This window comes from Aythya marila (assembly GCF_965140915.1).
Source record: "Aythya marila genome assembly, chromosome: 1".
NCBI classification, from domain to species: Eukaryota; Metazoa; Chordata; class Aves; order Anseriformes; family Anatidae; genus Aythya; species Aythya marila.
Genome location: NC_139042.1, coordinates 59,235,035 through 59,248,278, shown reverse-complemented (window position 1 = coordinate 59,248,278; position 13,244 = coordinate 59,235,035). Strand labels below are relative to the sequence as shown.

General features: G+C 39.0%; 1 protein-coding gene across 2 annotated transcripts in view; it reads left to right on the top strand.

Annotated features, from left to right (window-relative positions):
- EFNB2 (ephrin B2) overlaps positions 1-11,022 on the top strand; it is a 44,732-nt gene extending 33,710 nt beyond the window's left edge. The window contains exons 3-5 of one of the 2 annotated variants that reach the window (XM_082760844.1): positions 4,666-4,758; positions 5,518-5,631; positions 7,217-11,022. In XM_082760844.1, coding sequence (XP_082616970.1) covers positions 4,666-4,758; positions 5,518-5,631; positions 7,217-7,599 — 590 coding nt within the window. In that variant the 3' untranslated portion in view covers positions 7,600-11,022. The remainder of the gene's footprint in view (positions 1-4,665; positions 4,759-5,517; positions 5,632-7,216) is intronic. The other variant, XM_082760845.1, reaches the window with a different exon arrangement.
- The last annotated feature ends 2,222 nt before the right edge of the window (positions 11,023-13,244 follow it).

Below are 13,244 nucleotides of genomic sequence, written 5' to 3'. Positions count from 1 at the left end.
CCCATTAGTTGAGATCACTCACTCATTCTTGTAATCTGCGTCTTAAAGTCTGTATAGTTTTCAGAGGAAAACCAAGAATGATGTTCATAATTTCCCTCTTCAGGCATGTAGTCCATTTCATATTCAGGGTCCAGAAATGCATGTGTAATAAAATTATGTTAGTTCAAAGGATGTGACATTTAATTTGGCAAGTAGGTAATGTTTCTCAAAATCTCTAAACATAAACGTATGGGTAATAATTGCAACAGAATTAAGAGGTTGAGATTTTAGTCTACTTGTGTTTCCTTTTAAGTAATTGTGATGGTGTTTTTTAATTTTGTAATATGTATTTTTAAGAGTGAGGGAAGCTGAATTTTTGTGACTGTGCCTTCATTTCTAATCTCTTTGTGAATGAAAAGCTATATACAGGCACAAATCCAGCAGCTTAATTCTCTTTCTGATTAGAGCAGTGTTACCAACCTGATAGGTTGAAAACAGCCAAGATCCATGCAGTGGCTTAGCCTCCTGGGAGGCAGGGTAATAACAATCAAATGAAGACATATTAAAATGTAATATTACTTCCTCTCCATGGGGACTGTATAAGAATCATAGCCAGAAACTATTCTTGTCAGCTGATTCTGTTTCGTTCACTGATTCCCTGCCTCTGCATTTATGACTAATGCATTTCGTACAATAAACAGATCTTGTGAAGTTTTAAAAGCAAATAAATGTAAAGCATCATACATTGATTTAGTTCCTTTTTTTTTTTTTTTTTTTCCTAGGAAAAACCAACCAACCAACCAATTCCATATATGTATCTTAAAGAAGGGAAGGCAAGAGCTAGCATGAAATTCTTTGGTCTGAATAATTTAATTTTTGCTTGTGTAAATGAGATGGTATGTTAAGAGAGTGTTTCATGAAACTGAAAATGTATACTATCTTCTCCAAAGTAAGGATGTATCAGCAGACTTTTAACCATAATTTCTTAAGAATTCATTTTTAGTGAAAGTTAAAAACCCAAACTTGTACTCCTTATAAAATGACAGCTGCTGTTGCATTCAAGGAATGCAGGCACATGATGCTTATATAGAGCTCAAGCAGCAGTTTTGACTTACTGCTGACAAACTTTGGCTATAAATTATTATGATTTTGTCCGAAAGTCTTAAAACTAATAGAGATTTTAGGTTAATTATATGCATTTATTTGTAGGTGTGGATAAACTCTAAGCTGAATAATCTAATCTGCTTTTGACTGTAAGTTTCATTTTTGTAAATGTTACTTTTCACCAGTGGAACAGGACAGATCTCAGAAAATCAGAGGCATCTATCCATCAAAGAATTTAAAAGCATTTCCTTAGCTGTTTAGCAGCATTATACTTTTAGTTTCCTATGGGTTGCTGTATTAACATAAAGTGTGAGATCCTGAGAACATTTAATACTTCTGAGAAACTTTATAGTTATCATTAGTTACATTTATTAATATTAATAAATGTTAATATTTAAGTAGTTTCTAGTCTTAGCGCAGGGTCATATATGATAGTTTATGTGTGAGTAAATTCCTCTCAAGTATATCCATATTTAGACCTAAAATGTAAAAGAATGCTCTTATATATAAATATATATATGTATATAAAATAAACTAAATGGAGGTTCTAAAATATGACCATATAAACAACCAGAGAGTAGTGTTTCCCTTTCCATAGCACAAGGAATTTGTGTTATGTTTCTCTGTTTATACCCAAAGCCATATTACAGATACTTTTTTTTTTTTTTTTTTTTTTTTTTAATATCACATCAATATAAGCACAGGTCCAGGTCCAGGGTTACTTTTCTGCAGAAATGTCAGTGTAACGGAGGAGCTTGGATGGATTATACTGGGTATAATTTTCAGTTGGAGATCAATATAAAAAGACAGCAGTGAGTGTTTGAGGAATATTTTGTACTTACTCCCTTGTTTGACTTCTGCACACTAAACCGTCAAGGGGTATTAGCTGTATGAAACTGTTTTCTCTGATGTCCCAGATTACTTCTCTCTCTCTGTGCTGATTTTCAAAGCTTAAAACTATGTGTTTAAACTTCGTACTTTCTCCCTGGTACGCTGGGGATATGTGAGGTTATATTTCGATAGTCTTAATGAATTTTGAGAAATAATTTCCTCCAATGGCCTTGGGTAATTGTCGGTTTAATTACAGAGAGAAGCTGAAATTGAAACTTTGCTTTGTCACAGAAATGCTCCTCTTTGAAAATTCTCCGTTCCTCAGGATGTAGCACTCTACTCTGAGCTATATAACGTAGGCTTTCAGAAAACCCTTGAAGAACTGTGGAAAAAGTGAATACTTCTGCAAATTCATTCATCTGACATCAAAGCTATGAAAGCATTCTTTTAGCAAGCAAGCGAGGCAGATTGAACTCGCACAGGCACACAACCAGACTCATTGTACGTTTGGTCCCCCTCATTTGGAGACTGTATTTGAAGTAATTTTACATTCTTTTTGCCGTCTTACTTTCTTATTCTGTACTGAGGTCAGACTGCATCCTCTGCATCTTATTGAGGTCTCCTGCTCTGTAGGTTAAATGGATAGGCCTTTAAAGAATAAAAAGGCATTGATGTTCAGAAGAAGCAACACTATTCAATTAAAATTAAGTAGAAGGTGCTTAAAGAGCTGTGAACCCCCATAGCCTAGATTAAAAAGCAAAGGAAGAATAACAAAAAAGCAAGACAAAGTCAGTGTTTATTAGTTGCACTTTCAGTTGATGCTCAGCTTTGGTATTTCTATTTACTGCTTTTTTCCCTTGTCCTTGTGCTCTGGTACATTGGCAAATAGGTCATAAAAAACACTTTCAGCAAAGACACATTTGATTTATGTCCAGAACTGGTTCTTAGTATTGATTTTTTTTCCCTCTGGAAAAAAAAAAAAAAAAAAAAAAAAAAGAAAACAAAACTATATGTCTCCATTATTTTCTGAGCCTGGCAATGCAGTGGCACATTTCAGATCTGCTTTTATCTTAAATTACTCATTGTGCTCTTTTATATTTTAAAAAGTCTTTTCGCAAGTCCGAAAAAAGCAGTAGTTTCACATACTTCCATTGCCATGTTTTTACAGCGGGGAGAGAACAAGAGGAGGAACTGGGAGGGCCTGTGTACAGGGAAACGGGAATTTTAGGAAAAGAAAGCACAGTTTGGGAAGTTCGTACGGTGGCTGCAATTTGAGTTAGTCACAAAAGAGGCAGGAGTGGAACAAAAACAAGAAGTAGATCAAAGGCTAGGAAGCAGGGTTCAGCGGTATGGGGTTTATATCTTTACAGCTAGAGAGAAGATTAGAGCAAGAAAAATACTGCCATGGGGCTAGGAAGACATTGTGAAGGAATAAGGAAATATACATTGCTCGCATTTGAAAGAAAATCCCCAAGGAAGCAGAAAGAGAAGGAGTGAGAATTAAAAACAAAGATCTGAGCAGTGTGAAGCCCTTGTTGAATGAGATCCCTAGCCTGAAAAGGGGGAGGCACACGTAGAAAAGTGCTGCTTAAGCAGTTTGCCAGAACCGCGGCAAGCTCTGCACTGCCTCATTTTCTGTTTGTTTTCTCTAGTCAGTGGCCCGGTATCGGCGCTTAAGCATGCATCTGCTTGTCTGTGCTTTTGGGGCCTTGGATACATAGACCCAATAAACACCCAGGGTGCGAGACCACGTGCATTGGTGGGGGCTACCGAGGCAGCGTTCCCCTGCCTGTTTCATTTGCAGTGTCCCAGTTGTGTGACTGGGCCTGGTCTTTGGGAAGCCATGGCTCCAGGACCTGCTGCGCCACGGCCAGGGCCCGGTGTGGTGCACAGGGTGGCAGAGGTGTCCCACGCCCAAGAGCAGCCGAAGGGTTTTTACCAGCAGCCGTCGGGGTGTGTAGCCCTTGTGGAGGTGACTCAAGGCTTTTGGACTCTTCCCCTGGAGCTGTGCTTCACACACACACGTTGACTTGTGGTGGCGGGATTTTGTGGGGGTGTGCAGTCCCAGCAAGCGTGGAGAGATAAGCGAGAACAATATAAACACAGGGGAAAGCACCCGTTTGTTTGCATGAGCTGGAAGGTTTCTGTGAGAAGAGAGCATGTCCCCCCCACCAGCCCGCCCCCGCAGAGGCTCCTCAATGCTGAGAAAAGTGAGATTGTACTTTCAAATATTAAATGGTTTTCCAATCAGTGCAGAATCTCAGCTTTCACCTGGGTCTTTTGTATGCCTTTGCTTCTTCCAGCAGGAGATTTGTAATAGAGGAAGCAGATGTAATGTGGTGATTATAAAGATATTGTTGGGAAAAAAAAAAAAAAAAAAAAAAAAGGTAAATTTCCAGTGCTTTGCTCCTTTGAGGCTTCCCTTTCAGCTGACTCCATCACCTTTTAGCAAGGTGCCGTGTTTTCGTCCCAGTCAGTCAGTCAGTCAATTGTGTGTAGAAAAAAAGCTGCTGGGTAAATTTGAAACTTTGATAACACATTCCTCCATTTGTATGTATTGTACAGCTTACCGATGTATTCATTCCTTTGGCTTTCAACATTTCACAACTTTCCATAGGTCAGCCTGAGCAACAAGGACAGGTCCTGGTAGATGAAAGATTTCTGCTTTCAGACACTCATGTCACATCACTTTGCCTGTTGATTTCCTGATTTTATTTTTATTTTTATTTATTTTATTTTTTTTTTAATCAGCAACATCAAATGGGTCTTTGGAGGGCCTGGATAACCAGGAGGGAGGGGTGTGCCAGACAAAAACCATGAAGATCCTCATGAAAGTTGGACAAGGTAAAGACCATCTGCTGTTTCATGAAATCACTTTGATCAGTCTCAGTGTCCTTTTAGTTTTCAGGCTTCTTTTGCTAGCATAGCGCAGAGAGCCAGCCGAATCTAGTGTGGTTGTTCCTCCCTAACAGTCTGAAAGTAAAGCCTGTTTTCTGCTCCTCAGCTACTGACAGATTTCTCCAGGAGGAGGGTTGGTGTAATAAGATCTCTTCATTGGAGAGCTCCCTAGAACGAAAGGTCACCTGGGAGTTACGTGTTTCAGTCATTTTTATTTTCATTTTAAAAACAAAAGCCACAACTACATTGTTCAAAATTATTTTAAATACATGAAAGGAGGGAAGCTAATATTTCTATAGTTTACTTGTTATGAATTGTGGTTACAGAGAGGTTTTTGTTCATTGTCTCTTTTCATATATAGATAACCTATTGTGCAGAAAGAAAGAATTATTCTTCTAAGTAGAAGTTGGTTTAGTAGTCAATCAACTTCCTCAGTTAAACTGAAATGTCATCTGCAAAGCTTTTCTTGCCAATTACAGGAGTCCCTATAGTTTCTGCAGATGGCCTCACAATTTAAACCTCTGAAATAACTAATATAACCATTTTGCTTTAAAAGGAAAATTACAGTCTTGTATCTCCTAGTCCTTTGCATAAAGATTCTTCTGTTCAAAGCTATCCGTGTTTCACAAGATACCTATAGCCGGCCTATAAGGCTTAATATCATCAGATGCCTAAGCTACAGTGAGTCATTTTTCTCTTCCACAGATCCCAATTCTGCAGGGTTACCTCGGAGCACAGACCCGACCAAGCGCCCTGAGCAGGAAGCTGGTACCAACGGGAAGAGCTCCACCACCAGTCCCTTTGTGAAGGACCACTCAGGTAGGTATTATGGAGTTTCACATGAGAAGTGAAGGGCTCTGGCAGACCATCCTTTGTCCCCAGACACATTTCTATTTTAGCATTAAAACGTCAGAAAATCAAATGTTTTCATACTGAGATGATGCAAAAGCCAGTTCTGATGCTCCATTGGATAGGATTTTGGAGCTCTGAGTTTTGGCAACAGCTGCTCTTTCCCCTCTTTTACATTGCAGTAGAAGTTAATTACATCTTGTAAGAATATCACTCATTTACAGGAAAGTTTTTGGATAGAACATTCTGTAAGCAGCTTTACGATGGTAAATGCTCCTTACATTTAGTACTCTGGCAGATGAACGAGTCTTTCTGTCTTTCTCTTCCCGTATAATACATTATCAAGTGGTTCTCGACAGCCATTTATAAAGTTCATTTCAAGGCATCTATAATTAATGTCCTGATCTTTTAACTGACCATGCGAAGTCTATACATGATTGGCTGGTCTTTTACTAAATTTAAATTTGTTTAAAAAATATTTATCTAAATAAGATGAAGAGATCTGATGGTTCCAAACAAAAATCTTGAGGATGCATTTCAAACACAGTAAGCAAGAAAAAAGTTAACTTCTAAAACACAAGTTCTCTGGAGGAAAACTCAATAAAGTGGGAGTGTAACAAAGCAAAGCTTGCTGACTGTTGATGTTGAGGTTCCCAAAAATGGCTGCACATTTTCTGTGCTAGTTGTGTAATTTGGTACCTTCAATATGACAGTCACAGGGCAGGCTTCAGCCATTTCCTGCTAAGGTTCCAGTAGTTCACAGTTATGTGGACGTAACATCTGAAGCATTGTTCTGCATGTAAGGGAGCATCAAGAGAGGAAGTCAGCTCAAATTCTGAAATGAGAAAAGTGTCAAGTGAACATTAATTTAATTTTTGTGACAAATAATGTGACAATATTCAACAGGCTATTCAGCATGTGAGCTTTCTATGACTACCTGATATGTGTAGTTGTTTTCTTTTAAATAAGTGACAGTTATATAATGCAAACAGATACACTCCATAATCATTTTGCCCATCTCCCACACTGCCTCAAGCTCTTTTGTTTCATTCGTAAGCATGAGGAGTCCACATAAAGAGACACTAAGGACAGTTTCACTTAAATCAATATCTGATGGATAAAATAGAAGAAGAACTATGTGACATTAAATAGTACCAGTTGTTCTGAGAATTGTCATTTCCCTGTGTTATTTTCCCCGTGCAGTCCTATCCCACCCCTCTCTGCTGCTCTGAGCTGGTCAGCATCTGTTAAAAGATGCAGTGTGCATCAAAGGCTGCCTTGTCAGTGCCAGTCCTTGCTGCTGATGGATGATGATGTATGAAACAGGGTGATTTGGGAGCAGCACAAAAGTGAGACCAACAGACACAAAGTCTTGTTTAATATTGATTGCTGACTTCGGCTGTTTGCATTTAGCTATCTAACAGGGTAATTGGTTTGTCAAAGTTTAGCTGTCAGTTAATTCTTCCAGTCTTGCTTACTCTACACATTTTTAAGCAGTGTAAACGGGTCACAGGACGGCAATAACTTTTGTCTGTTGTATTTCCATTCTTTCCAGGATCTAGCACAGATGGCAGTAAGGCTGGGCATTCCAGTATACTGGGTTCAGAGGTGGCCTTATTTGCAGGGATTGCATCAGGGTGCATCATTTTCATCGTCATCATCATCACTTTGGTGGTTCTATTATTGAAGTACCGGAGAAGACACAGGAAGCATTCCCCGCAACACACTACAACTCTCTCACTTAGTACATTAGCCACCCCAAAACGCAGTGGCAACAACAATGGTTCCGAGCCCAGTGACATTATCATTCCTCTAAGGACTGCAGACAGTGTCTTTTGCCCCCACTATGAAAAGGTCAGCGGCGACTATGGACATCCGGTGTACATAGTTCAAGAGATGCCTCCTCAGAGTCCAGCAAACATTTACTACAAGGTTTGAGAAACACACAACCAATTCTGTGGTACAGTTGAGGCGTAGAGGACACTCACTGGTCAAATGCTTTCTGTTGGGGTTTGTGATGACGCCTTGTGCGCTAGGATTGACTCAAGCACAGGGGAGAGAAGGCGACAGCTCTTTCTCCGAGAGCCGACTCGAGCTGGACAGCTTACCTAGTCTGTAGAATTCCTCTCTCGGTGAATCAGTATTCACTAAAAGCTGGAAGACTTTTATGTAGAAGATGCCCATTCTGATTGCTGTACTCTTGTTACATTCATCATCCTCAAAGCCATGTGCTGCAGGCGTTCAGGCATGTACAAAAGCCAAGGGAAGATGGAGTGATCCGTGGATGTTAATAGCTCTAGGCATCCTGGGAAGGTGCTCTAGGATATCAAGCTTGAAATGCAATCTTCTGACTTTTGTGTGTCTCTCTCAGTGCATACTGGATTTGTCACACAGACCTTGATGTCTAAGACTTGTTAAAGTTCTCTTGCTTTAGTCCGTCACTGTTCCATTTATTTCTGTTATCCAGGGCTCTGCCATCCTTCACATAAGATTTCCTTTCACTCCACCTCCTGAATCACTAATGGAACATTAATGTTTGGAGATCTGTGCTCCATCCATCTGCTACAGCAGCCTCACTCGAATGGGTAATGCATTTATAGAAATTGTGTTTGATAGTAAGGAGCCTTCCAGCCAAAAAGTTAGGCTGTCAACAAGTCAAGAGCAGGACTGGGTGGTGGAGGGAAGGGCTGGCTGCAGTTGAAATTAAATACTGCTGCCTCAAAAATAGAAGCTGGGAAGAAAAAAACATTTAGGTAGCACAGCACTTTGGTATGCTAAGTTTAAGAGGCAAATAGGAGACACAATAACAAGTGCAGTGGCTTAGGGCTGCATTTGAAGGAATTCACGGTTATCAAATACCAGTGTGCAGAAAAAATAGTACCTTCAATACAGTAGAACAAAGGGGTATTGTCAGGAAGTGAACAAGCTTGGAGCGGACAAGACAATAGCAGGCCGCTGAGGATATATTAGGGCAGGGCTATTGCGGTACTGGCAATAAAATGTACAGCTTTGAAGCTGTAGCAAAAACGCAGTCTGCTTCGGAAGACTTTTAAGCAGACTCAGCTGCTATACTGTCACATTATACTAAACACAGGGAAAGCATTTAAGAAAATAGCGGAGAGCCAAATCTGACCAAGATGATTATAAGCCAACAGGTCAAATGAGCTGTAATTCTATCACTGGTAAAGTTGGAAAAAAAAAATTAAAAAGAAAAAAAAAAAAGGAAAGAAAAAAAGCCTTTCTCATCTCTACAAGTAAAACAGAATTTTTTTCTGACTGAGCCTTTTGACGCTTTGGTTTATCTTAGTGCTGTACCTGCACAGTACATGTAAGTACTGTAATGGGCACAGCAGTTCATTGGTGCTCTGTTGCAAAGTTAAAGCACATACGGCAAACCTGCAGTCCATAAGAATAAAATAAATTATGACACTGAGATGGAGAAGGAAGATATGTCTTATTTATAATAGGTGTATAGAACACAAGGGATATAAAATGATAGCTTTTCTTTTTCTTTCTTTCTTTTTTGTTTTGTTGTTTTTGTTTTGTTTTTTACTAATATATATTTTGAGATTGCACAGAATCTACACCAGAAGATGTGAAATTCATTTGCGGCAATTAAATAGTCTTAACTTGTCATCGTTCTACATATATATGTGTGTGTGTGTGTACACATATATATGTATTTATGTATGCATATATATGCATACATTAAGAAATGCAGAAACTGCTTCTGGGAAAAACAACAACCATCCAAAAATAATGGTAATGAGAGCATATACAAACAGAATCCAAATCCCTTTAAAAGTATCTCATCAGAGAAAATGAGGAAATAAGCCCAAAGAATCAGGAAATCGATGTTACTGCATCACATATTTAACAATGACAAGGTGTGCCGGCATTTATTTTCTGTGTTGTATTTTCCCTTGCCTTACGAGCTGAAGTGTTCTGTAGATTTCATGGAGATTTTTAGAGAGGGGGTTCAGGTTAAAGTTTTCTCTTTAGCGTGGCTATTCCCCTGAAGCTCCCACCCTGGAGAGGAAATAAGAAAACTCTACTTTTATATGTGCTATGCAAATAGACATTTCTAACATAGTCATGTTACTATGGTAACACTTTCCTTTCTGATTTGGAAGGAAAATGTAGCAACAGCATTTTGGGGTTCTCAGACCTCCAGTGAGTACCTGCAAGAAAAGGAAAAAAAAAATCTGTCACAGAAATTATCACTCTCTCTGTTTCCTGAACCTGAAAATGACATTGGGATGTTGGTCCAAATGAGAGAAACAAAACAAAAAATCCCAACCCATGGTTCTGTGGAAGGTTACCATGGTGACTAACTACAGTACATATGTAATTCTTTTCAACAACCCTTCCTTTCTGTGAATCCATCCATACAAGGTTCTCTTGTAAGTCATTAAGATTTTATTTTGGGGGAGGGGAAGGAAGGGAAAAGATGGGTTTGCTGATCCTGATTTTTATCAAATCAAACCTATGCTTCATCACTTGGCTACATTCTAGTTATGTACTAAACTGTGAAAAAAATCAGATGAATTACTTAAGAGCAACCTGCAACCAATCAGAAAAATAAAATAAAATGTACTGTGCGTCTGTTTTGTGTCTGGTGCAGAATTATGACAATCTACCAACTGTTCCTTTATTTGACGTTGGTTCAGCTTTGAAAAGTTACTGTAAATGCCTTGCTTGTATGATCATCCCTAGTCACCTGACTTGGAATTTGCACCATCATGTCTAAGTGAAGATGCTGTAAATAGGTTCAGATTTACTGTATATGGATTTGGGGTGTTACAGTAGCCTTATTCACCTTTTTAAGTAAAAAAAGAAAAAAGAAAAAAAAAAAAAACAAAAAAAAAAAACATGTGAAAACAAGACAAAAATGGCTTTTCTTAACCAGATTGTGTATATAGAGCAATGTTGGTTTTTTATAAAGTCCGAGCAAGATGTTTTGTATAAAATTTGAATTTTGCAATGTATTTAGCTACAGCTTGTTTAAAGGCAGTGTCATTCCCCTTTGCACTGTATTAAGGAAAAAATGGTATAAAGGTTGCCAAATTGCCGCATATTTGTGCTGAAATTGTGTACCATGAATATTTATTTAAGAATTTCTTTGTCCAGTTTGTAACACAGTATTATGCTTGAGTTATAAATAATTTCTTTTTTGTTTTGTTTTGTTTTGTTTTGTTTGTTTGTTTTGTTCTGTTTTTAAACTAGCCGGTAATAAGTTTGAAATCTGCTTTAGTTCCACATTGCAATTAGCTCCCAGAAAATGAAAATTATGAAAATCACATTCCACGTCTGTTTCAAACTGAATTTGTTCTTAAAAAAATAAAATATTTTTTTCCTATGGAAACCTTGCCTTCTAAGTATTTTCTTTTTTTTTTTTTTTTTTTTTTTTGTCATTTTTTTCTTTTTATTTTTTAAAAGAAATAATAAATAAGAAAGCCACCAAGTCTGCCTCTATCTGCCCCTCCCTCCTTCCCTTTCTGTCTCCCTGTTCCCATGTCTCCCCCTATCTCTCCACCCAGATTGCTTCTGGTTCATAAGCAAAGCAAGCTCCTTGTAACACACTGACTTCTGTTAACCTAATTTCCCAGAGAGGAAATCATACAGATAGGGCACATCAGCAGATTCGGGGAGAAAAAAAAATAAAATAAAGTGGGTATCTTACGCCCTTGGAGGTCAGTGAGTTGTAGCAGCTGCAAGTTGCCTGGATCATCTAGGAGGTGAGATTTTAACCACGTGGATAATTCCCAGCAATTATGGGGTGATTTTTGTACTGAGTAGAGCCAGAGAAAAAGTTATACCTGAAGCCTTTTGGGCACTGTTGCTGTTGCTGCTGCTTCTGAGGAGGAGGAGCAAGCTTGGGGCAGCAGGGCTGAGCAAGAAGGGGCAGGAGATGAAAGAAACTGAAGAATGGTAAAGCATTTGAAGGACCACCATGTCAAAGCATCTCAGCATGCCTCTTTTCAGTGAGGCCATGCAATGTCCTGTCCTGGCTTTACTGCTATGAATAAGGCACTCTGAAATCACCTGTTGTGAAAGCCATGTTAAAGAAGACCAGTGCCAATGTGTGCAGGTGACACAAGCAGTAACAAGGTCTGTGCTTGTGTCGCTTTGATTTTCACTTGGTTAACTGATTCTCACATTTAACAAATACTTTCATTTTTGAGAAAGTCCAGCCACCTTGAAAGCAAAGCATCTATCAGCCTGTTAGCAGTGCATAAACGTCAGGGTCATCCACGGACTAGCAGGTGGGAAAGGTCTACAAAGGGGAAAGATGCATTCATCACTGTAATAACTGATGCCAATTTGTCACAGTTTTCACCGAAGAAAGGCAGCTAGTTTATTATAGTATTGGTCATGCAATTCCCATTTGTCAAGAGGGATTTTTGTTTTGTTTTTATGACTAGTCAAGGCAAAAATGAGTGACAGGTGAAGGTAAACTTTGAGATACTGTATGTGTTGCTGTGGTACAGGTATTGTGAAGGTGGATTTATTTAAAGAAACCTTAGACTATCGAACCATTGAGCTAGCATGGCTTCTTGCTGGTGGAGCTCATTTAATCAGCGCAGCTTACAGAATCAGCTGTGGGGGTTGGCCTTAGAAGGCAGTTCACTCAGGTTTCCCTCTTGCCTCTGCTACAGATATCCTTGGGACAGTTCAGTGGTCCAGCAGAACATGTGGGTGCCCAAGGTGGAGCGTGTGAGCATACACCGACTGCCTGAGTAACTCACTTGGCCCTAATCCTGCATTTACTGCTCTGAGTTGCTTCAAAGGAAGTACTCCTGCGCACTCAGAGGCACATACACACTTGGCTGGATTGAGACTTTACTCCCTGCTCTGTGACTTGCACATGTGGGATTTCACTTGCTTGTCTTGGTGGGTTGTGATGAGGGCCGCCACACTGTTAATGTCTGTGAGGTGCTCATTAACACTGTGGTCTGCTCTAAAAGCTTTTCTGATGCAGCTGCCTGTTAGAATTGTGGCTCTTTAGCTTTGTTAAGGCTTTAATTTATTGCTTTATTTTAGGCTGTGGTAAACACCGGAGAATAGAGATAAAAGTAATTTGACAGAGTCAAGCTTATGTGGCATTTTCATTTCTGTGCCTCTTTTGCCCATCCATGATAAACATTATTATATAATTATTATATTTATAGATGGCATGTTTACAGACAGCCACCACATACCAATTTTTGTCACAGTTTAAGCAATAAGGCAAAGCAGTGTTGCTATAAATGGTGTCTCCATGGGGGGGTGTGGGGAAAAGAATGGTTGGTGGTGTAACTGTATAGGTGCGTTTGGGGAAAAGGATGCTAGATTAATGGGAGGGCCTTGCACACTCATTCACACACATAACTGAACCTTCACAGAGTCTGTTAAACTCATCCTAGTAAATAATATGTGCCTTAGACACTCGGCATCAAGCTGTTAACTTATAACCCATCTTTTATAACTTGCAGAGGAAAAAAAAATCATACTTGCATTTTGCACTGCTGCTGACACTGCACTATTAATTATCAAACAAGCACAAAATCAGAATTTACTGCCTTTATTGTGAAACTGGTTCC